This window comes from the organism of the source record quoted next, unplaced genomic scaffold (genome assembly GCF_019419815.1).
Source record: "Pyrus x bretschneideri cultivar Hongxiangsu unplaced genomic scaffold, Pyrus_bretschneideri_v1 Contig6, whole genome shotgun sequence".
Taxonomy (NCBI): domain Eukaryota; kingdom Viridiplantae; phylum Streptophyta; class Magnoliopsida; order Rosales; family Rosaceae; genus Pyrus; species Pyrus x bretschneideri.
This window is the reverse complement of record NW_025999798.1, coordinates 8,755,975-8,781,603: the sequence shown is the minus strand read 5'-3', so window position 1 is coordinate 8,781,603 and position 25,629 is coordinate 8,755,975. Positions and strand designations below refer to the sequence as shown.

General features: G+C 37.4%; 2 protein-coding genes and 1 pseudogene across 2 annotated transcripts; 1 reads left to right on the top strand and 2 right to left on the bottom strand.

Annotated features, from left to right (window-relative positions):
- Positions 1–1,327: 1,327 nt before the first annotated feature.
- On the bottom strand, positions 1,328–2,540 carry LOC103943609 (annotated as a pseudogene).
- A 7,346-nt stretch (positions 2,541–9,886) lies between these two features.
- LOC103943610 (vesicle-associated protein 2-2) lies at positions 9,887–13,332 on the top strand. Its single transcript, XM_009353924.3, has 8 exons — positions 9,887–10,237; positions 10,389–10,459; positions 10,663–10,744; positions 11,146–11,261; positions 11,343–11,525; positions 11,863–12,195; positions 12,697–12,774; positions 13,014–13,332. The coding sequence occupies exons 1-8, from the start codon at positions 10,183–10,185 to the stop codon at positions 13,128–13,130; spliced, it is 1,035 nt and encodes a 344-aa protein (XP_009352199.2). The 5' UTR covers positions 9,887–10,182; the 3' UTR covers positions 13,131–13,332.
- A 484-nt stretch (positions 13,333–13,816) lies between these two features.
- On the bottom strand, positions 13,817–18,367 carry LOC103943611 (sodium/hydrogen exchanger 2). The gene is made up of 15 exons (XM_009353925.3): positions 18,167–18,367; positions 17,600–17,831; positions 17,310–17,428; positions 16,816–16,913; positions 16,480–16,539; positions 16,350–16,396; positions 16,068–16,262; positions 15,933–15,979; positions 15,696–15,762; positions 15,495–15,595; positions 15,277–15,378; positions 15,019–15,157; positions 14,866–14,928; positions 14,562–14,645; positions 13,817–14,461 (listed from the first exon to the last, which is right to left on the bottom strand). Exons 2-15 carry the CDS (start codon positions 17,774–17,776, stop codon positions 14,105–14,107), a joined length of 1,656 nt encoding a protein of 551 aa, XP_009352200.2. The 5' UTR covers positions 17,777–17,831; positions 18,167–18,367; the 3' UTR covers positions 13,817–14,104.
- Between the last annotated feature and the right edge of the window lie 7,262 nt (positions 18,368–25,629).

The window sequence follows — 25,629 nt, the reverse complement described above, 5'->3', positions numbered from 1 at the left end:
TGAGCCCTATGACCATTTGGCCCTCGGTTAGAGATGGAGGCAAATATGATTTTGTACTATTCATTAAAATATTAATATCTTGGAGGGCCAAAGGGCTAAAATGAGCCATCTGGTCAACCTTCGGTTGGAGATGGCCTTAGAGGGCTCATTTTAGCCATATAGTCATCCAAGAAATTAATATTTTAATGAACAATATAATGCCATGTTTCTTACCATCTCCAACTAAGAGGCTAAATGGTCATAGGCCAGACATAGCCATGTGACAAAAAATCATATTCAGCCGAGGAGGCCAAAGGGCTATAGGCCAAACATAATTTATTATTTTAATTGAATTAATATGGTTATTTAAATTAAACTACCTCAATAATTTTTCGAGATGGAATCTCAATAATTTTATATTTCGGATTTCAAGTGCCACGTGTCAATATGTGTTCAATAGGATTTTGTTGCACATCTTTGGGTCAAAAGAAGCATGGAGTAGGCATTTAAGTTTTATGTTGTTAAATGTGTTTTTTTAATGTTGTTTAATGGCTTAGGTAGTTATAGGAAAAAAAATTAGAATTTTTTAATTTGTAAAAAAAATATAAAATTCAAATCCAACGGCTACCTGGCGTCATGCTGACACCAGGTAGCCGTTGGGCTTGAATTATGGACCGGCCTGGGGCTGGCTGGCTGTCTGGTTCGGGCCATCCGATTGGCCTAATTGTGCAATTGTGACCCGGTGGGACCCACGAGCCCTTTGGCCTAACCTTCTGTTAGAGACGATTTTCGTGTCATTTCGGGTAATTTTTGGCCCTCTGGCCGGATCGGTTGGAGATGGCCTAAGCTAGTTAGTCACACATGTTAATTGTCTGCTACTCTGCACTCAAGTCTGAATTCCGCAAATCCTCTTTCCAACTTACAAGGTGACCGTTCACCATTATGCATCCGAATTTGAACTCCCCAAACTCCTTTCCGACTAACATGATCAATTAGTCAACATGGCAATTTGTCCGTCATTCTGCACTCAAGTCTGAATTCCTCAAATTCTTCTCTTGAATACTAGGGCAATTGTCCACCATTCTGCACTTGAGTCCGAATCTCTCGAATCCCCTTCCCCGTAATTAATTAAAATAAGAATTTGATTTGTTGAAGGGGCTTCTGAATTTGCACAAATTAGTGTTTGTTATTAAATCATACAAACTGGTGCTTGTTGCATTGATTTTCTTTTCTGTTTCGAGAATTGTCTCGTCCATGAGATTTGAACTCGAATGCAAATAAAATTCAGCACATTAGCAAACAATTTTTCATTGTTTTTCTCGAGATAAAAGTAAACAAATACAGAACATTAGAAACGCCACTAACGATCGACCTTCAAATTAAGAGCACTAAAACATCCATAACAAAAGATTAATAAAAGTACCAAAATCATAGTATAAAACTCATACAAAGAAACTAAAAAGGGAGAAAAGGGGTCCACATGTTTGTGTTGTTTCTCTCTAAAATTCATTATGCACTCTTCTTCGCAACGAGATACTCGATCAGATCAGCTGCATCTTGAACAGTAGCAATGTCTGGGCATTTTCTTCCTCCACGGTGATGCCAAACGCCTCCTCAAGTCCCTTTACAATCTTAACCTGTATCAATGGGTGGGAATATATCAATCAGGATAACCAAGTAAACACAGAAAAACAAACATCTGTAGCAAATTGCAACCAGTTTTGCAAAAAGAAACACGTCAAAGAATGTTGTAATCTGAAAGTGGTAAGGAAATTTACTCTTTAAAACTAATTAGAGAGGATTTAGAGATAATCGGACTCCATAGAATGATGTATATATCCACTCTATAAAACCCTTATAATTTTGTAATTCTAATTGCATTCTAGAAAAGGAAAAACAATAGAAAGCTAATGATTAATCAGCATGGTAGAAAATGAGAGCAACAAAAGATAATTGGTAATTACTGTGTAAAGAGAATCGGTGCCAAGTTCTGAAAACTTTAAGCCGGCAGACACATCAATGTCTTCGGCTAAAGCCAGCTGCTTCTTCACTATGCCACACAACTCGGTGATAGTCTCCGGTTTGGCCTGCAAAAAGTTTTTAATACCATATTACTATTATAATTGTTACACAATAGGGATCTGAGATATTTCATTAATATAGACCACTAATCACTGTTACCTAACTTGTACTCGACAGAGTTAGTACCTCCAAAGAACACAAATGCTTTCATAGACAACACAAGGCTAAGCATCATATCACATGGTTATGATATCCAAAGGATAATTTGTTTCGTAAATTAAAGAAAACTATGGAGGAGTGTAGGAATCATAATGAGCCAGGAGCAGATGGATACAAAGCACTGGCTTTCTGAGATGCCATTATTTGTTATCAGGCCCTCTTTTGGTAAAATAAGAAGACAATCTGAGGTATGCCACATCACAGGAAATGAAGATACATTTACAATGCAGAAATTTATGTATGAGACAGACGACAACAAGAGTAAAAGTTACAGTAGCTTTATGATCAATTAAGCTTACCGCACAAGAAACTAGGAAGGGCCAAGGTCAGGAACTAATGGATGGAAAGCGCTTTCCAGTAATGGAAAAGGAAACTGATTTCAAACCAGAGCTCCTGCTGCTGGGTGCCTAATTCAACATTCAACCATAAAAACAAAATGTCACGAATGAAAATGTAACATATGAACTTAAAAAAAGAGCAGCATTTAAGAAATGTTGTAAATGTGAATTAAACAAAACATCAAACTAACTAAAAACAAAGTTCTAGAGGGAGAGAACTCATGGAGTTGAAAAAAACCAACTCAATACCGTCTTCCCTGTTTCTTCGAACTCTTTAAAGTAATAAAATCATGAGAAACACATTGTATTCCTTCGGTAGTACTTGTACCATAATATTTTCCAAGTACAATACACGCAAGTGTCCTTTTGGAACTAATTAAAGTAAAAAAACACGAGAAACACAACATATCCCTTTAGCAGTACTTGTACCATGAGTATCTCCAAGTACAATGCATACAACTGTCTTTCGATATCATTTTCAATGTCATTAGCTTCGATAAATCAATCACTAGCATTGGTTAATTTGAACTAATTGTGTAAACCAACTTAACAAATTGTGTAAATCAATTATGATGTTTTGGTTAATCTAACTCAATGCATACAACTATTAGCACAATCCAATAAACGATTTTCGGAACAAAGTTATTTACTGTTGTGCCCAAAAGCTAGAACTAAAACAAAATCATGAAGTTCAAAAGCTGCACCATTATATCAAAGACTGATAAATAGCTTCAAATCACCAGTGGGGGTTTATGATTTGGGATAAATTTTTTAGAGTGACGGGAACACCACCTCAGCAAAGCTAGGTGATGTTCCCAACCTATTAAATGTTGACAGTTAGATGTTGTCATTTGTTCACTTAAAAAATACTTGAAAAAGCAGAAAACTCAAAAACCAAAAGATTGCTCATAACTTTGTTAACATCTCCGTTTCTTCGTTTCAAATCAAAAGCTTCTTGCGAACTTCAAGGGAAGTTGCAGACTCAATTCCCTCTTCTTTCTTTGAAAAATAACAACAATTCCCTCTATTTCTCACAAACTCAAACCCAGACCAAGGTATTATGGATGGAGACTCAAACCCAGACCAAGGTACTACGAATGGAGACTCAAACCCAGACCAAGGTATTACGGATGAAGCCTCAAACCCAGACGAAAGTAGCTTTCTGCAGGTAGACTCAAACCCAGACGAAGGTAGACTTAAAGAGGTGGATGAGGAAGAGGAAGAAGAGGATCCCCGCGTGAAGTTCTGGGACGAGGAACCGGAGGGCTGGAGGTTGAGCTAAGCGCTGCAGGTAGACTCAAACCCAGACGAAGGTAGACTCAAAGAGGTGAAGGAGGAAGAGGAAGAAGAGGAGCCCCGCGTGGAGTTCTGGGACGAGGAACCGGAGGGCTGGAGGTTGAGCTGGGCCCTGGAACCGTAAAGGATGATGGTGGCCTGGTTGTAGGTGCGGGTAGCGTCCTTGGCAGTGGCGAAGGTCCCGAGCCACTTGCGCGTGCGCTTACGCGACTCACGGATCTTAGCGACCCATTTGCCCCAGCTCCGCTTGCGCATGCCGCGGTACCTGAACTTCTTGTTGTCAGGGCCTCCGTTGCCCTTGCACTTTCTGTTGTTGTTGTTGGTTACACAAATACCTAATTCAAAGCAAAGGATAGAAGGAAAAACACAATACCTGATTCAAATGTTTCATACAGTTTTGACTTTGGAGCACATTGGTAAAGGCAAAGTTTGGTCGGGAACATGACCAAGTGTAGTTGGGACTCTGAAAGAAAAAAGAAAATTGTAATATATAAATATTGAGAACACCAACACAAATTTCAAACCTATAAACTTGTTTACTTGATTAGATAAAGGCAAACTAGTCTTGACATTGGTGGTTGACAATCTCGTGGTTGGATAGAACTACAAACATTGATACGAGACCCAACATAAATAGTTAAATAAAATATATAAAATATACTTGATCAAACATAGAACTACTTTACCTTATTAGATGAAGGGAAACGAGCATGTGCATTGGTGGTTAGCAAACTCAGTGTTGGATAGAGCTACAAACATTGATACGATATGGAACATGAATAATTGAACAAAATCTATAAAATCTTGCTCAAAAATATAAACTAGTTTACCTGATTAGGTGAAGGGAAACAAGCATGGGAATTGGCAGTTGGCATTGTCATAGTTGGATAGAACTACAAAAAATTGATCGATATCGAATATGAATAATTAAACAAAATGTATATAGAAAATCCAAATCAAACATACATATTAGTTACCTAATTAGTTAAAGGGAAACGAGCATTGGCATTGGCAGTATGTGAAGGACCACCAAGTGGTTTTCTCTGAACAAGTAAATAACAACAACTACTATTAATATATATATATATATATATCAGAAGAATAACACAGATGTAAACATTTAAAATGTATAAGTTTCTTACTAGATGAGCCAGTACTTACTCCCTTTGGCCTCACACTCGGAAGATTCAACACCGGTGCCTCATCAGATGAGTTATTGACTCCATCAATATCACAAACAGTAGCATCATTCAAAACGTCGTTGCTTTCTTTATTAGCAATTTCTTCCCCATTTGACTTCATTTCTTTGTCAAGCAATTGTGCCATTTCTTTCAATTTTTTCATTGCAATTCTATGACGACTTTCTGTCTCAGCTCCCATACTCAATATACCATAAGCAATCCGCATCAAAGTATTCCGACGCAACGTCACTAACGAATTGTCACTTACATGTAAAGATTCTCCATGCTCATTTTCATTCCATTCTTTCTTTGCGTTTTTCGTCCACCATTTCAATATGTATGGATTTGGTATTTGAGAAACTTCTTTTACATTCATTACCCGTAGAGCATGACAACATAACAAACCCATGGATTCAAACCTCTTGCAACTACATGAGATGTTGAAAGTTGAAGAGTTGAATTTGACAACATAAACTGTTCTATGACCCTCCTCATTAAGTTCAAAGGTTTGGAGGGTTCCATCACTTTCAACTTCACGCATTTTTACCGCCAAACTACCAACAAACTCATACTCAAGAAATTTATAAATTTTTCTCGTGTAGACACTTGCAACACGTTTAAGAAAACCACTGTTTTTAGCTGCTGTAGAAGGCAAACCTTGCTTGCAACGAAAGGTTTCTTCTAATTCTTTTGAACACATGCCATTTGCTTGTTTTTCATAATGAAGCATAAATTCAGTAAGAGTCATCGTTTTAGTAGACATACGATGGAAAACATTATTCACGCTCTCACTTCTTTGTGTGGATTTTATCCTCACAGAGAAAGCATCTTGGCTAAACACGGGACACCACTTCTCACGAATGGCATAAAGACCTTTAAGCCATTTGTTTTGTGCAACATTAAATTCCTCAATCATTGCATCCCAAGTATGCTGAAATTCTAACTCTGTTTGACATCCGTCAAGACACTTGTTGAATAGCCTCTTGAACTCAGGGATTCCATAAAGTGTTGGTATATTTCTTGTAGCATTCGTTAATATATGCCATGTGCATAAACGATGGCATGTCCCAGGAAACACCACCATAATGGCATTTGCCATAGCTTGACATTGATGAGTGAAAATGGTTGTAGACCTTCCACTCACCATCTTCTAGTAAAAATCGAATTTTGGCTTGGCAGCCTGTTCTCTCGTCCAATCTCTTAGTCTTTTTCTCTTCACAAGGGTCACTATCTTGCCAAAAACCTTCTTTTGAACAACAAAAATTAAGTGTTGAAAGATCTCCATTTGTGTCATATCTTCTTTGTTTCTTTCGAGTGCTAAAGCCAATGCGTGCTGCATACTCATTATAGAGATCATAAGCTTCTTGCTCATTGTTCACAATCTTTCCATACAAATCTCCAGCATAACTTTCTTTAAGACTTACAATAGGTGGAGTTTTTTCTCAAGCATTGCATTGAATATTTTCTACATTGCTTTCGACATCAATAACTGCATTATTCATTGGGAGATCAACAATAATCAGATTTTATTAAAAAATAATATCATGGCCAAGAGCAAAAAAGCAGTGTCCTATAATCATGCAAAATGTTTAAGAGCTCACACATACAACTTATTAAAAGGCAAAATCAAATACCTTCGTCTGGGTTTGAGTCTACTTGCAGAAAGCTACCTTCGTCTAGGTTTGAGTCTACCTGCAGAAAGCTACTTTCATCTGGGTTTGAGTCTCCATCCGTAATACCTTGGTTTGGGTTTGGGTCTCCATCCATAATACGTTGGTCTGGGTTTGAGTCTGTGAGAAATGGAGGGAATTGTTGTTATTTTTCAAAGAAAGAAGAGGGAATTGAGTCTGCAACTTCCCTTGAAGTTCGCAAGAAGCTTTTGATTTGAAACAAAGAAACAGAGATGTTAACAGAGTTATGAGGACTTTTTTGGTTTTTGAGTAGGATTCAGGGAGGGTTATATGGATATCATAATCTTCTGTTTGGCAATGATGTTAGCTTTGGCTTAAGGTTACTTGGTTTAAACGAAAGAAGTGATCTTTCTAGCGATTCAATTCTTGGAGGGTTTCAAACCTAACCTTCCAGTATGAGAGCAAACAAACAAACTTAGTGTGAAAAAAATTAATCACACGAGGTGAGTATGATTTGCGCTATCCTCTTGCACTTCACCATCAACACTCTCCTCATCATATGTCGCTCATGTGTATGTAATTTGATTCAAGTCGGTGATACTTCATCAGTTCCTCCACGTGCTGCAACGATCAAAATCAACCCATCTGAAAGTGCTTGACCAAACCCTAGCACCGATCTATTCACACTAGGCATATAAATTGTTGAAACATCTTCAATAAATGTACATACTTTTGTTTGCTTAGTTCAAATTGTGGGTGCATATAATTTGTTGCTTTAGAGCACAATGAAGTTAGGTAAACAAGAATTATATGGTGTGTAGCCTTTGGCTTTTGGTTGCTTTTAGCTATAAAATTCCTAGTTAACCAACTGAAGCATGGCTTAAATGTTAAGGAAGATTGTCTAGTTGTTAGGAACGCCTAACTTTGCCTACACTTGCCTACATACATTGTCACCGCTTCATTCCATAACAGCCTGTTATGATGGGAAAGCAATTTTGGCTCATTTGGGAACTTATAGCAAGATAAAAGGCAAATTTCAAGGGGAAAAGAATGTGGAAATTGGGGATGAAGATTCTCTGAGTTTAATTTTCGTCTAGATAGGTGAAATTTCACAATTCTAACTATGAAGAGAATTGCAAATTCATATGAAAAAAAATCCTTCGCACATCAATTTTCATGATTAGGGCACCAAGTTGGGGTCATTGGGCCCCAAATTTCACTATAAAAGGGCTGCATAGTTCACTCTGTTCACTCTCCAATCTTCACGATAAGGGGTGATGCTTTTTGTTGTGAGTTATACCAAAGAGTGTTAGTATGTTATTTTTGTGTGTGGAAATAGTTTTTTTGTTATTAGACAAAATATATAGTTAAATGAAAGGATATAATAAAAAAATGTAGATACGCTGCTACATTTGCTGTCTTTTGCATACTTTATTATTTGCAAGGGATCCAAAACTGATTTGCTTCTTTTGTCCATCTAAGTGCCTCTTGGTAAAGCATTGCTTAATTAAATATATAATTTGAGTTTTTCTTTACAAATTTAAATATTATTGGATTTGTAATCTACAATCAATTTGCACAAATAGCATGTGAAGTAGTATCAAAGTGGAGTTAAAAACATGTATGAGTTTAGGGTAGTGCTTTCTATATACTTATTTTTATTTTTTACGCACAATTTTTAATTTTCAGTCGTCGAATCGAAAAAATAGAAGAGAATTAATGGCAAAAAATTAATAAGAGTATGTGAGAGGTGAAATTGAGTATAACTAGGACCTTGCATGAGTTTAATAAATTATTATCTTTTGAACTGAGTTTTCTTGGGTGCTACATGACACCAGACGGCACCAATCCATGGACTGTTGAATTTCATCTAACGGTGGAGAATTAATGACCAGATGACCTTCTGCAGACTATTATAATGGAGGCATTAGGAAAGCTAGGAAAATCATTAGGAAAGCTAGGAGAATTCTTTCCCCTCCTTTTTTTTTTCATTCCATTACATTCTCTCCTCTTACACTCTCTATTTTGTTTTTCTCTTTCTATAAAAAATTAATATAAGATGTTGACGTGGCTTAACCGTAACCGTTCAAATAGGAGGGGAGGGAATGAGAGGTAAAAAAAAGAGGGGAGATAATCCTTCTCCTGTGCGAATATGACAAACCCAACAGAGGATTTGACGATTTGTGAACATACAAGTCAATGAGTTACCATGTGGGGTTGTACAAAAGATGTAGTCATTGCTGTCTGGAATCCAACCCTCCCCGCGACCCTTTCGTCACCAAATGAGTACTGCCACAACTTCAACCCATTCCAAGACAAAGAAAAATGACAAAAGATTTGTAGCTCAAGTAATTATAAACGTATATCTCTGCATTTGAGGTCCTGTGTTTAAATTCTTCCTCCCTTAATATTGTTCGTTTCACAAAAATAAGGAAAATGAAAAAGAGGAAATTATATAATTTTTGACTTCCAACCTTTTCCTTTGAAAAAGGAGAGGAAAAAGGGCAGAAAAAGAAGAAAAGCTTTGTTATTTTTTATGGCTTCTCCTTTTAAGCTTTTTACTTTCGGTGGGGTAAAAAGGGAAGGGAGCTGTACAGGTCCATGTGGTACACAATGGCCAGCAGTCATGTCTAAGTTTGGTGGCTTTGCCTTGCTACTTTTCTTTTACCCTTCACTAGGGCAACTTTAAGATTTGTGGTTAAAAACTTCTTAACAATGTTCGTGCGGTAAATTTCTTTTCTTCGTCTCACTTTCCATTCAAATGATATCCAATTCGGACCAATGTGTTCTTTCACTTTTTAAGTGAAAAAATTCGATGCAAGTCTAAATTTAAGATTCAACAGGTTTATTAATATCTTTTATTCAAGTAATATTCTACTTTAAACTAATCTAAGTCGAGAGAATAGAAAAACTCTCAATCGAGTGCATAAGTCTATATAAGTTATATAATCATACTATATTCGCTTATATATAGAAAAATACTCCTGCGTAACAAGTGACGTCACATGACAAACATATATTAGATGATTGAAGTAATTTTCGAACAGATAACAAATATTCAATGGAGGAGTGATGCTACTTGAACTATGCATTGGTTACAATTAAAACGTAACCACAAATATTTACCTCACCGTTTTGGGGGGGGCAATTGGGTCAATTTGGATTGCTTGGGTGTTTGCTAAGAAAGAAAATGAAAGAGGGAAAAGCGGGTACAACCGTTCAACTTCAACAGTTGAGAGAGAGAGAGGAGAGAGAGTGGCAGTGTTCTGTGGTGATATTTCAGCAGCGGCACCACCATCAACATCTCCCCCACAAATCCTTACTTGCCTTTCACTGCTCTGCTTCACCTTCTTCAAATAGTCCTTCACCATCACCAACCCACCAAACCCATTCCTTCACTTCCAAACTTTCTCTCTCTAGAATCCCACTCTCTCTCTCTCTCTCTCTCTCTCTCTCTCTCTCTAGTTTCTTCATCTGGGTTCTTCTCATCCGCCTGCATTCTCTCAAGAACTGCTGATGACGACGCCGCCAGAGCTTCTGGAAGTTCATCCCCGCGAGCTCAAATTCACATGTAATTTCCATTCCCACTTTTAATTTTCTGGGTTCATAACTTTAATTAGTAAATTAGTATAATCTCCAAGAACCAAGTGATTGCACTTTCTTGTTTAATTATTACTATTATTGTTATTTAATCGTGTCTTAATTTTCTTTCCCGATTGCAGTTGAAGTGAAGAAGCAGAGTACGTGCTCGATTCAACTCGGAAACAGGTCCGACCACTATGTTGCTTTCAAGGTATTGCACTTCCTTCAATTTTTTTTTAATTATTTATTGTTTTTTGTAGATTGTGTTTTGTGTGCATGGAAACATATATGATTAGTCACTCTTCATGAAAATGTGGCCAAAATTGAGATAAATTTGGGTTTGATTTCAGATTTAGGAGATCAATTGGGTGTGCTTAATGTTTTGGTTTGAAAATTGGCAAAATCTATATGCAGGTGAAGACCACTTCCCCGAAGAAATATTGTGTGCGGCCGAATGCAGGCATTGTAAAACCCAAGACAACGTGTGATTTTACAGGTCTTGTGTTCATCTCTCTTCTTCTTGGGTTTTTGTGTTTTTGTGTTTTTCTGTAATGTGTTGTTGTCGCTGTGGTTTCAATCCCAATGCATACATTGATGATATGTTGCTCCACGCAAAGCATTATCCGTTATGTTGTTTGATTGTTAACACGGATCAAATGTTGGAACACAAATTTACTTGATTGGAATTGATGGTCTAGCAACGTTTCACAATGCAACATGTACTGTAATGAGTTTGTTTTTATAATTAAAGTAGATGATCAAGGGCTGTACTGAATTAGGAGAAAATAATGTCAAGCCAAAACTTACATCTGCACTGTTTGTCGCCTGTTATGGCTGACCTAAAATCTAGTGTTGAAACTAAATGGATTTTCACTCTCACCTTTTTGGTCAATCCAGTTACTATGCAAGCTCAGCGTGTTGCTCCACCTGATTTGCAGTGCAAAGACAAGTTCCTAATACAGTGCACTGTTATTCCATTTGGGACAACTGAACAGGAGATAACATCCGAGATGGTAAGAAGTTACAAATTATTGGGTGTCTCTTGGTCTAAGTTGTTCGGTGAAATTCTCATTTTAACGTCTCCTTTCTGGCAGTTTTCAAAAGGTAGTGGACGAAACATTGAAGAAAGGAAGCTAAAAGTGTTGCTCATTAGCCCACCCCCGTCCCCAGTATTTGTACCAATTAATGGGGAGTCGAAGCAAGATCCATGCTATGAAACATCGGTGAAAAAGGATAGAGTTCTGACTGAAGTTGAAAACATACCTCCGAGTCATAGGGTAAGAGCAAAAGCAATAACGTTGTTCGTTGAACTGAATTCTTGACTGATTGCTTGTACTTCTTTGTTTGTTTGGTATTCCTCTTTTATTTATAGTTTACTTGCTCTGTGTGTATGTGTTTGAATATTAATTTATCTTGATTATGTGCGTGCGTCTGTTAGCGCCAAATGATATCTGCAGTAGCATTTTGATGTGGTAGGCAGAAAAATAGATCCAAACCCTGCTTTCTAGCAAGATCAGTTTGTATTGTAATCAGTTCTGAAATTAGACTTGTCAAAAAAGAGTTGTTCTCATATTGTAATAACCTTCGCACCATAATCTGTTTTCCTTGTGCCAGGTTGGTGAGGATGTTGACGTGTTTGAAACTTGTAAGGACATGGATGAGTCAAGAGCAGTTAAGGATGTGGTGGCATCAAAACCAGCTAAGGATGCGCAGGAATTGAAACCAGATAAGGATGTGGAGGAATCAAAACCAGCTAAGTATATGGAGGAACTGAAACCAGTGAAAAATATGGAGGAACCAAATCCAACGAAAGATATGGAGGAATCGAAACCAGCCAAGGATACGGAGGAATTGAAACCAGCTAGGGGTGCTGCAGTATTGAATTTAACAAAGGATTTTGAGGAACTGAAATCAAAGCTAAATACGGTGGATTCAAAGCTAAAAGAGGTCTGTTTTTCTCATCTAGATATCTTTATAGCATGGTAACCGTGAAAAACTTATTTTTGGTAGAAGGTCTTGTAATTCTCATGAAAGGATAGTTGGGAAAATATCTGAATTTAAGAAAGCTGACAGGGGAATAACGTGGGAAGAGGTTACTATTTAAACACGTTGAAGTGCTGTAGTTAACTGATATGCGAAATGTTGCGGATACGCTCACCCTCTCGTCCTTCCTCTTCCGCATTCCATATCCCATTGTGGTGGACTAGGCTTATAACGCATCAATTCTTCTCATTCCTGGGTACGAAGATCATATGATTTTATCCCATACATGGCCCAATTTTCTTTGACAAAAAAAAATACATGGCCCAATTCCAGGTCTGCATGCTCCTCAAATTTCCATTGGGTGGAGCCGACTTTCTAGTACTCATTGTAATGTTAACATTCGTATAACCCCTCCTTGAAACCGTAAAGAGAAGTGATTTTATATTTGTCATATATTCTTTGCAGGCTGAACTCACCGTCACGAAGTTAACTGAAGAGAGTAGCAGGTCCACTCGAGAGAAGAATATGCTTAAACATGAATTGGTGAGTAATTTATTCCGTGAATCCTTTGCTTTTATATTATCTTAATCCGAGGATATGCTCTCACCCATAACTGCCTTTGAATCAAATAGTATGAAGAATGAGAGAGATATGGATGAGTAGTCATTTTCCATCCAATCAATTCATTATTTTGTTTCAGTCTTCTTTTTTTCATAATCAGAACCTTGCTGCTCTTTTGTGCCCCGGTCTGGAGATCTGATGTTCGCGTTTTCTCTTTATAGGAGTCATTGAGGAGGAGGAAGAACAATTTAAAAAGGGTTACGGTTGGCTTCCCTCTCTTTCATGTTTGTATGGTTGCCCTTATCAGTCTAGCATTCGGATACTACATCCATCCGTAGAGAAAATTTTCTGTGCCAAATATTAGACAGTAAAACAAAGTTGTTTCTCCTTCCGTGACTGAGTTAGAAGGATCCGCGTGCATGTTTCTGACGCCATAGGTGTTCTTCAATGTGATGTGTAATATATGGATCCATCTGAATTCTCCATGTAAGAACTCCTCCTAAATAATGTTTTGTTTTGTAAAAAATATCTTTCTGTGGATGCCAAGTTTATTTGAAGCTTATGCTGCAAGAAATTGAGTGATCAGATGAGTGTGACTACTTTTTTGAATGTTAACAAAAAAGTTGATAAACATTCGAAATTGGGTTGACAAGTACCACAAAACTAAGAGTTAGTCGGTAATCTCTCTTTTCAGCAACGACGTTCGGCCAAAAGGGCATTTTCGTCCATTGATGGTTGAGTGCCTTGGCATTCAACCATAAGAGCTAATGTCTGAAAACGACGAGTCTCGAGTATTCAACTAAGGGGGCAATTTGTTTGATATCACGATATCTGAAAACGACAACTCATGTGTACAAACGACATTAATCTCTTCTATACATGATGCAAATGATAGCGACGAGCTGCAAGCCTCATCTTATTTGTCACATAACGGTTGTAAAGATGCATTAGATCTCTATATGCAAGATCTAACCGTTGATTTTTAAGATTACCCAGTAGTACGCACATGCAAACACAAAGCTAGTTTAACAATGCAATATCCGAAGTCAAAAATTTGAAAGATCATTACAATAATATTCAGTACAACACCAATCCCACAACTTACAAGGCCATCAGCTGTGTTAAGGAATTAACCTAATCAGCAACCTATGCAGACACTAAAATTTCCGAACCACCACACGAAACCAGCAGCTCATCCTGTGTACAAACAAATGCACACCGCAGCCACTCCCAAGCCCGACCTAAAAATTACATAAATTAGTGCTCATCTGCAAACGCGTATAAATAGTTATACATGTGTGTTAGTTCCTTCTCAACGCCATTGGTGGCCAATTTCTTCAGCAGGTGAGCCTGGAACGAGAGGCACAAAACCCCGCCCACCAAAAACAGGCCTCATGAAGGCGTTATCAAATCTTCGCCAGTAATGGTGGACAGTGTGAGAAGAAGCGCCTAGGAGCATTCGTAAACTACTTGGACGGGGGATGTCTACGGGCCCTATGTTTGCCTCTGAATCTTCCACCCCACGGTTCACTTCTGAATCTTGGCCATTGCTGAGTAGTGGCACAGTGATTGATTTAGGGCTAGATGGTTCAGAAGATATCATACTTGAGACGTGTTTTGATACAGGAAGCAAGATTCTCACAAGTGGTTTAGTCATCAAACCAAACACCTGCATAAACAAAAGTATAATATACAAAACCAGTCATTTGTGGGCTTATATACAAAATGTGTCCCGAATGAGTCTGGTTTTTAAGTCGCCGGTGTCTTACCACTGTACTGAAAAGAACAACTGTGATGGTACTGGTGATCATGGTCGCATTCGCACGCAGGTCCGTGTGGCCAGAGCTATTAAACTGCATACGCATTCACAACAAAATATCAACTTTAGTGTGACAAAACTTTCCCAAGCTTAAAACTGCTCAACCACATTGTAAGAGCAGCATAGAACAACGATCACAAGTACACAGTCATGAATTTATTCTCACCTTCGTCCAACTGTCTGAAAAGTCCCCAAAGACTATACATATCAGTTTCATAGGCAACAGAAAGGACTGCGTAACGTTCAATCTTTACCTGATTATAAGCAAGTGCCATAGAAACAGAGCCACGCATAAGCCCTGCCCACCAAACTGTAACCTGAAAACCGGGACATGCATGGAGATCTGTAATATTTCATTTGATTCAAAGAATGTACACCAAAAGAGATCAAATAAGATAAACTCTTACTTGTTCCTTTAAACTGAGCTTGGCTTGTGGAGATTTCTTAGTCAAGTTGGATAAGAAAGATAAGGGGAAAACAAAGGCGGCTCTTCCAACCAGAACCAGCGCCAACAGAATCGAACTCACTGCTATGGATTTTCCTGGGCTGAACAAAGAAATAAAGCAAAGCAAAATTAACCTAATATCGGAGAACAAGTAAACATGATGTACATGACGTAATGAGTTTAGAAGGATGCCAGTTTCCATTTTATGCATGAATCATACCTATCACTCGCAAATCTCCATTTGTCAATGTCAAGGGCATCCATGCCGACATATAGAAAGATAAAGATCTCAGCCACAAATGACAGAGTGGCAAAAGTATGCCTGCATTAGTTTGTACAGAGAATCGAAACATCAGAAATGATTTCCATAGGTGTTGACAGATCGAATGAGAACGCTTCTCAATTGTCCAGGAAGATGTTTATGGATATTTAACGTACTTGGTTGTCACTCTTGAACTTTCAGTCACGTTATGCCATGTGTAGTGAGACATAACAATTCCACAAAAGAACACAGTGAGAATGGCACTCAAATAAAATAGCTGCAAGATAGATCAACATTTTATTTTATGGTCAGAGCCCCTTTTCGATAAGAAAAAAAAATAAAAAAAGAGATGATATACAAGTTGTCAGAAATCTGACTTCAGATAGTATGTATGAAAGGTAAGCCATGAGTATCATAAGAGCGACTTCACGATCAGTTGAGTGCCTGATTATTGTAAATTAGAAAAAACAAGTATAAGAGCACTACTCAAAGTCACATTGAAAACTACGTCTTTCAGCGTAAAATTATACAAACTTGAGTTTGTTATTTTTGCTCTCATTGATTGAAAATGCTATTAGAAGAAAAATACAAGTAAGACACTAATTTTTACAAACCTGCCGAAGTAGAGCTTCTTGATGATATATGCACTCAATAGTCCAGCCTGCAAGAAAATGGCGTAAGAAAAAAAGACATGTGTAGGGAGGGGGAGAGAGAGAGAGAGAGAGAGAGAGAGAGAGAGAGAGGCTTACTGCGACTCCTAGCATTGTACTTGTAGCAAATAAATATAAAAAGTTTCCAAAAAATTGCAAAGCAGTGCTTGTATTGATGTTAGAGAGGTCGAAGCTCTGGATTGCATTGAAAAGAACTATTGATGTAGCATCATTAACAACACCTTCCCCAAAAACCAGGCTGTACAACAAAGGCGTCTCATCCTGATTAAGCACCTGCATTCGACAGTTTGGATCAATTCAGTGGTCATTACCAAGTCTAAAACAGAACCACATCTTCACATGACACAAGACCATGCGTACCTGTAAGGTGCAAACAGAATCGGTTGCTGAAAATATCGCGCCAAGTGCTGCAACCAAGTGACTGATCCAATTAAGCAGAAAAAAAATGAAAGAAAAACAAACAGCAACCATTTAAAGTCATAAAGTATACCGAGATAATCTCCAATCTTGAGGGAACCAATATTGAACTTGTGAAAAAAGTGCATCGCACCTGGTTCAAAATAGAAAAGAATTCATGACCACAAGTAAAACCATGATTGAAATTATCCGCTGGTCAATTGAAATCGAAGAAGCTAGTGGTACAGAAGCTTGTTTGAAACCAATTATAGTGAAGAGGCAGTCCTGCTCAAACCTTAAATGATCTATTGTTTCAAACAAATATATATATATAACGAATATCCTAACATGCATAAAGTGTCTCACATCTTTAAACCTTATAGCATAAAGCTAAGCTACGAAATCTAAAATCCTCAGGTTGTCGAGTTACCTAAGGATATGATGGTAAAGGATATGAGAGTGCCAACAGCACCAAACGTCATGATAGTCATGAAGTTACGAAAAAATTGCTTCTTCTTTACCTGGAACCTGATGATATATTGCAAAGAAATATCAGTTATAATCTACTACCACCTGTTGAATAACAGTTTGAAACTAGATTTTTACAAAGTCCATTAATCTACTCTTTGAAAGATTTATACTGATCAAATGATGACAAATCATTGGTAGCCTTTTTTCCGAAAAATAGACACCCTCATTGACTCATCGCTCGCAACTCAATCATGCCACATGTTAAGCTTATAGCCAGAAGCTTTTGTTTTTTTAACAGAACTCCAATCATTTGATACCATTTACGTTAATCAGAACAGTTATCAAAGTGTGTAACAAACCATATAACAATTGCATACTTTGTGAAACTTGTTACACTGATCAGACAAACCCGTAATTACAACAACTATATCCATAAAACCAAATTTAACTTACCCTGCGTTGAATATGATAGGCGGAAGCAGATATATAAAGAAGAGATCTTCACTAAACTCTAATAAATGTGAGCTTTTTCCTCCAGTTATGAGTAAAATTACAACTCCAGTGCACAGTCCCTGCCCACCAAAATAAAAAATTCCAACAATATGATTTCCAATGCTCCATAAAACACACACACACAACGGCAAAAAATCAAATATGATTTCCAATTCTTTATTTTCCGGCAGTTGTACAGAACATATATCAAAAAATCATATACAGACATCGAAAAACCAAGGCCGACTCACAATGGCAAGGGCTGTGATGGACTCATTCATCCATCGACTTTCCTCCAGCAAATGACCGAGTAGAATACAAGCGCAGAGAAGCGCCACAAAAAGGTTCATAGAAACCACCGATTTGTGGTCAGAGGACATCAAAATTCCCATTGATTCCGTTGCAATTGAGCTCGCATCGACCGCCATTACTAGCAGTACTAGAGCTCAATTCAATTCAATTCAAGCCTCCGCTTCTGGGAAGCTGAAATGTGGAAATTTGTAAGAAAAATATCTTAAACTTTTAATTTTATTCGAGCGATATTCTACGCTAAGTTAATCTATATTATTCGAACTTGAGTAACTACTGGAGCATGCTGATCTGACCAACCCAAAAAGGAAGAGAATCTGAAATCAGATATTTTATCAGTGGAAAATATCTCCATTTGTGACTGTTGATAACCCCCAAGTCAAATTTTCCTCCATTTTCTCGCCAGCCAAACAGAGACCAACTATTTCACCTTAAATTGTGGAAATTGAATAAAAAATAATCAATGAAAGCTTAAAAAAACAGATAAACTCAGTCTTTGATTCACTCACCAGTTTTTGGTGCTCAAAGTTTCGATCTTTGAACAAGAAAATTGAGCAGACCAATGATCGAAATTTGGATCTGGATTCTGATATTCCAATTGCAAAAGCTATCAAATTTCAAAGCTTTAGAGAGAGAGAGCAGAGCAGGAAAAGCACGAGTGTTGGGAAGAGGAAAAGAGACCGCCAAGGGGACTTGGAGCAAAAGTGACCGTTGATTCAGCAGGCGGTATTGAAATGGAAACAAACAGGAAATATTTGTACTTGTTTGTTCTGTTGTGCAACATCGTGTTTGTGTTTCCTTGAACGAAGGATCTTTTTACATTTTATTTATTTATTTTATTTTCGTGGAAGGTTACATTTTTGTTTTTGCAAGTCGACAAAGTTTTAGTACATTAAATATCATAATAGTGATTGTAAATTTTTTTTTTCAAAGCATGTACCTAGTTGTGTTATGATTTTTATTCTCGACATACTGAAAAATATATCTTACATGAAACAGATAGAGATCAATACCTCGGTTGAACCAAAAAAAAAAAAAAAACAAAGATTAAATTCAGGCTTTTTTTATTAGCACCCTACATAATATTGAATGCACCCCATATTAAAATTTAATATTAAATAACTTGTGTTCCTTAACGTGGAATGACAATTTCGACCTTATGATATTCTAAATACATTACAAATCACTTAATGTATTATTTATCTTCTTCAACTATCAAAACCTCTTTCCACCTTCCATTGTTGAACAAAACCCTAACTAGCAAAACTACAACACGTTGCTTGAGAAGAAAAAAAAAAATTTTGACGAATGGAACACGAAATCGATGTTTTAGAAACTTCACATGAGGTAAACCGAAAGCGTGCGAGAATCATTTAGAGAATGCATGCCGAGAAAATGACAAGTATTGATGGATATTAAATAGAACCAAAGAATCTGGTCTTTTCCAGCCATATATACTAGTTAAATTGGGAACACAATGGCACAATAACACACCTAAAAAATTATCTTAATACACACCTTACATTTTCACATGCACCCCACATTCATTAAATTTTATTATATTAAAGTTCTGTTAGTCGATGCATCTGTTACCTTAAATAAAACATTATAAAAAATTGATCTGAGCTTATATTCTTGCTTACGTGCCTTTCATTATTTTCCATGGAATGATCTTTCGTTTCCTTCTTTTTGTCCGACAGATAGTTTTGCTACTTTGACTTTCTCCTTTGCTTCTATTTAACATATTGAACTATCTCCTCTCGGTGACTAGGTGTTGGCATCTTGGTTGGGGATGATGGTATTCACTTGCTTTGTTTAAATACCAATTTAGCCATGAAGATCATTTTTTTTATTAGAGCTCATAATTTACTAATCTATCTGATTGTCAAATCCGAAATGTTCAGTACCCACAACCAATTTAGCCATGAAGATCATTTTTTTACCAGAGACCATTTATACCCTGCTGCTCCCAGGTTAAAAATTCGGTTCTGCAATCATGCTTGAATGACATTGCACCCCTACCCATCCTAAGAAATAAACAGCAAGCATGCTTAAAATTATAAATAAACTTACGGGTAGTTTTAGGATTTTATTTTTCATGATTTGGGATGTAGGAAGAAAATAATTGCTTATTTTATTTTATATTTTTATATCTTTATTTTTTAATTTTAGGTTTTTTTTGAGAAAAATAGGGTTTAAATAATCATTTTATACAAGTCATTTAACACTAAATATTAAGTGGGGTGTATTCAACAATTTGTGGGGTGTTATTAAAAAAACCCGTGTATTAAATATGTTGGATTTATTCAATAATTTGTGAAATGTTAATATAATAAGCTTTAAATTAATTAAATTTTTTAAGAAAGTTCGTTTTCATGCTTGCCATTTGCGCGGTCTTAATATGAATGAAATGGGGATCTTAAAAAGTTTTTTATTATTTTATTCATTTTATTGTGCATGGTAATATGTTTTTGTTTTATGTCAAAAGGAATCATATTTGGCATCGTGTCCGGATTGGGAGGTGTCACACATTGAAGAAGTGACAAAATTTAATAGGATTTATCTCTAGTGGTTCTAATTCTAATTATGTTAAATACACCCTCGCTTACCGTATTGTGCAAGTAATAAGACACAAATTGAATACAATATCAATGTGTTTAGTAGTAGACAACTGTCTCGTCTATCTAAAATTTCAGGAGGATTCTCGTTGGATTCTCTTTGTAAGGATCTTGGGGATTCTCCAATCACATCCGTTCATTGTATATCGTGCGGTCATAAATTATTGTAAATTTTTTTTATTTAAAATTAAACATAAATAGTACCTGATAAAAACTGACCGCACGATGTACAATGAACGAAAGTGATTGGAGGATCTCTGAAATCCTCACAGAGAGAATTCGGCGATATCCTCTCTCTAAAATCTTAACAAAATCTAAGTACGTTTTTCTCTATAAAATATAGAGTAGGTATGTGGCAACGTGGCAATCACTGTAAACTAAATTCTTAAGTACACACTGATAAAGGTCCTAATACCTTTTTTAATGCCTAATTTGCAAAGTCCTATGCGTGAAAATATTGAGTAGGACCATTGAAGAATCTTAACGTATGGGCCAAGCCTTGCTCCCCCACTTAACACTGCACCAAACTGGTTCCCCACGTTCGCAAGGCACGATGCTGGTGGAGGGTTCGAACAGCCACCATCATAGAAATCATAATACCCACACCAGTCTCATCCAAATATTTATGACTTATTCACTGGTGGTTAAATAAGTCATACTATTTGAACACACAAAAATGACACGTTTATTACTACGGATTCTAATATAGTTGAATTTATGTAAATATCAGACCATGCTAAAACTTATATGTATTAAAGAATGTGTCAATTTGTGTACTTCAATTATTTGTTTATGAATTGTGAACCCTGACATTGACATTCTAAGATGAGAGAAGACGGTAAAAAATGAAAAATCGAAGCTGATACCCTAAAGTGAGATTTGTATGTCAATTAATTTGTGGTGCATGCTCTTTTATGATGACCCATCTGTGGGTGCAAAGTTGTGATAACTGGTTAGCTTAATGCCGGAACCTTTAAAGATCGATCCATCTATTTATATACAGGGGCCGACTGAGTAGTGGAAGAAGAGGAATCATCATTATATTGGATCAATCAATCGCATGGTCCACAATCATCACCATTCAATTGACACGTGGTTACGTACGCATGTTCATCGGGTTAGAAAAATTTTCGGACGATTACACTATGGCATATAGTGGCAGGGTCAGAATTTTAAAACAACAAGGTCATAATTTCAACCAAGAAAAAAATTTCATTGCACTATTCTGTCAAGCATTTGGTGATCGCCTATCCAAATTTACCAACATTCGTCGAAAGCTTGTGATGACATCTATCAATAACTATTGTGTTCTTCTAACATCTGCATCTGTCATGGTGTGCCCAGGATAGCAGACTGTCAAGACATGCTTGCCAAGACTTTTTAGGGAAGCATTACGTGGAGCGTGTGGTGTGCACCATTGGGTTGCACACAAGAAAAATGAGAAGGAAGACATGGGAAAGAAAGAAGAAAATTGGAGAATCAAGAAGCAACAATAGGTTGTAATTCAACGCTGTTCACTCTCATTAGTTGGGGTCAAAGATAAATATACCAAAAAAAAAAAAAATCATGGATGAGGAAGCTGTTGGGGTTATTGTTAACCCAGTAACACAAGTTCTTACGAAGATAGAAAGAGAGAGTGAGAAAGAGAATGAAGATTGTAGAGAGAAAATATGATTGAATTAATATCTGTATCTTAACACATAAGCTATTACAAGATGGAGTATTTATATCCTTAGTAAACCGACTCTTATAACAACTATAACAAACAAGCTAATCTGTTTACATGTGGCATCATCTCAGCCTTACATTCTTATACTTCTAACATCCCCCCACAATCTCATGCGTGGAACCGCCAAGCATTAGATTGGTACAATGAATCTTAAACAAAGGAGCACTCAATCCCTTGGTGAGAATATCAGCAAACTGTTCTTGAGAAGACACAAATTGAACAATCAATTTGTTCTTGGCAACCCTCTCTCGAACAAAGTGAACATCAATCTCAATATGCTTAGTGCGCTGATGTTGGACTGGATTGAAGGATAATGCAATAGCTGAAAGATTATCACAAAACAACACAGGAGAAGAACAAACAGAAACCTTCAAGAAAGCCAGAAGTTGTTGTACCCAGTCTAACTCAGCAGCCGTGGAAGAGAGTGCCCGATATTCAACTTCAGTAGATGATCGAGAAACAGTTTGTTGTTTCTTAGATGACCAAGAGATGGGATTGGTACCTAAGAAGACAACTAAACCGGTTGTAGACCTCCTATCATTAGGATCGCCGGCCCAGTCAGCATCACTAAAAGATTTCAGACTCAAATCACCCTTGGAATATGTGAGCCCCAGATGCATAGTCCCTTTTAAGTACCTTAAGATCCTCTTGACTGCTGTAAAATGAGAATTCATTGGTGCTTGCATAAACTGGCACACTTGATGCACAGAAAAGGCAATATCGGGCCTAGTAAATGTGAGGTACTGAAGAGCCCCTACTATACTCCTGTACATGGTTGGATTGTTATAGGGCTGACCATCATCCTTCAATAGCCGAGTATAAGGTAGACATAGAGTATCACAAGCTTTAGAATCAATCATTTCAATTTTATGCAGCAGATCCCTGATGTATTTAGTCTGTGATAAGAACAGACCAGTTGTACTCCTAGTAATCTGAATACCCAAGAAAAAATGGAGAGTTCCCAAATCCTTTATATCAAACTCAGTTGTGAGAGAGTGAATGACCTGTGTAATAGCTGCAGAACTGCTCCCTGTGATGATTATATCATCAACATACAACAATAAAATCACAACAGATTCACCAGCATGCTTGACAAAGAGAGAAGAATCAGAATATGTATGTTGAAACCCCAGAGAAGGTAGAAATGCAGTAAACCTTTCATTCCAAGCCCGAGGGGCTTGTTTCAACCCATAGAGGGACTTGTGTAACTTACAAACAAGCTCAGGGTGGTTAGCATCTACAAACCCAGGAGGTTGAGCCATATATACCTCTTCTTGAAGAACTCCATGCAGAAAAGCGTTTGTGACATCAAGTTGTCGAAGGGGCCAATCAAATTGAGCTGCTAATGCCAAAACTAACCTGACAGTAGTTGGCTTTACTACAGGACTGAAGGTTTCGCCATAGTCTAAACCAGGTTCTTGGCTAAACCCTTTTGCGACCAACTGAGCCTTATGCCGAGCTATAGACCCATCAGAGTGCTTTTTGACCTTGAAAACCCATTTGCAGCCCACTAAGTTCTTTTTAGGTGGTAAAGGAACCAAACTCCATGTCCCTTGTTTATACAATGCATCTAATTCTTCTGTCATAGCAGTGAACCAAACTGGAACCTTGAGTGCAGATTTGTAAGTAGCAGGTTCCACCAAAGAAAGATCAACAGGTGGAGACTCATCAAATGTGGTCAAGAGTACCTTCTTTTTAACAATTCCACTTTTACTCCTTGTTTGCATAGGGTGTAAATTGAGTGTAGGTATGGGTAATACAACTGGCAGACTATCAGGACTAAAATCAGTGGCCACAGGGATCTCAGGATAGGAATTTGTAGCTGCAGTAATGGACTGAAAACCAAGATTGGAGGTGACTGGTTGTGAGGGTACTAATGAAGGGGGAGTGGAAACAGAATGATGTAATGGTGTAACACCAGGACTATGAGATGATAAACTTGGTGACACAGGTATTGAAGATGTATGTGAGGAGGAATGAGATGGGAAGGTAACCAATTCATTCAGACTATTAGGGATAGGTAATGGATGTGGAAAAGGTGATGCTGTAGAAGACTGTGAAGATATCTTATGTAAAGAATTAACTGCTGTCAATAAGACTGAATAAGGAAACTCTGTCTCAGCAAAGATCACATGTCTAGAAATGTAGAATTTTTTACTGAACACCTCATAACAGATATACCCTTTATATTTGGAAGCATACCCAAGAAAGACACATTTGATTGTTTTAGGTTGCAATTTGGTAGTGTTGTAAGGCTTAAGAAGAGGATAACAGGTACACCCGAAGACCCTTAAGTGTGAAATAACAGGTAAATCCCCAAACAAAAGCTCAAAAGGTGACTTATTGTGCAAAGTTGCAGAGGGCATCCTATTGATGAGATAGTTAGCAGTTTGACAACCAAATGACCAAAATTGGGATGGTAATTGAGCATTTTGGAGAAGGGTAATTGTGGTTTCTACCAAATGTCTATGTTTCCTTTCTGCTAAACCGTTTTGCTCAGGGGTATAAGGACAAGAAATTTGATGGGAAATGCCTTTTTCTGTAAGAAACCTTTGAAATCTGTGACTAAGGTATTCCCCACCCCCATCACTTTGTAACACTTGAAGGGAAACTGAGAAGTGATTCAACACAAATGAATAAAAACCAACAAATGTGTCAAACAAATCTGATTTATTGATGAGAGGAAACAGCCAACAAAACCGAGTACATTCATCAATGAATGTTACATAATATCTAAAACCATCAGCAGAAATACATGGTGCTGGCCCCCAAATGTCACTATGAACAACTTCAAAAGGTTTAACAGCCTTATTGACACTACAATGAAATGGCAGTTTGCTAAACTTGCCTTGTAAACAACTTTGACACAACACAGGTAATGAAGATGTTGTACAAGGTATTTTAGCTTTACTTAGCATTAAAGACACAATAGGGTTTGAGGGATGACCTAGTCTACTATGCCAGAGAGTAGATGAGACAAGCTGACCAAGGAAGGCTGTGGGTTGCAAAACCGATTTCTGAGATGCAGGATGATGATTGACAAGTGAAGGGAATGTATATAGCCCATTACTGCAAATTCCTTTGAACAGTATCCTCCCTGTAGCCTTGTCCTGTATCCAAAAATTATAGGCATCAAATATGAACCAACAGTTGTTGTCAAGGCAGAGTCTATGCACAGATAACAAGTTTTGAGACAATTTAGGCACATATAATATAGAATTCAGCTTAATGGGATGAAGATGAGATTTGAGAATTGTACTCCCAATATGAGATACTTTCAGACCTTCACCATTAGCAGTGTGCACTGTTTCAGAAGTAGGATAAGGAGTAGCCAAGGTCAAATTGTTGAAGTCAGCAGTCATATGGTTGGTGGCACCAGAATCCGCAATCCAAACTTGAGGTGAAGCAGCTGGAGTGGAGGACAGTCCAGGTGTTGACTGTGAAGGATTAGGAAACACAGTGTTCATTGCTTGCATAGAGTATTGTGGAGGAGAGGAATTAGGAAACATGCCAAACTGTGGTTGTGAGAGACGAGGATCTTTATCCTTGTGAAAACAAAACTGAGCCGTGTGATTCTGTCGGCCACAAATGTAACACTTAGGCTTGGACCGGAATTGATTAGGAC

Coding starts and splice junctions, on each gene's coding strand:
- LOC103943610 (XM_009353924.3), top strand. CDS start 10,183: ATGACGACGCCGCCAGAGCTTCTGGAAGTTCATCCCCGCGAGCTCAAA. Junction 10,460..10,662: donor ACCACTATGTTGCTTTCAAG/GTATTGCACTTC, acceptor ATCTATATGCAG/GTGAAGACCACTTCCCCGAA. Junction 11,526..11,862: donor ACATACCTCCGAGTCATAGG/GTAAGAGCAAAA, acceptor TCCTTGTGCCAG/GTTGGTGAGGATGTTGACGT.
- LOC103943611 (XM_009353925.3), bottom strand. CDS start 17,776: ATGGCGGTCGATGCGAGCTCAATTGCAACGGAATCAATGGGAATTTTG. Junction 16,263..16,349: donor ATTCTGTTTGCACCTTACAG/GTACGCATGGTC, acceptor TGTCGAATGCAG/GTGCTTAATCAGGATGAGAC. Junction 15,980..16,067: donor GTACAATGCTAGGAGTCGCA/GTAAGCCTCTCT, acceptor ATTTTCTTGCAG/GCTGGACTATTGAGTGCATA.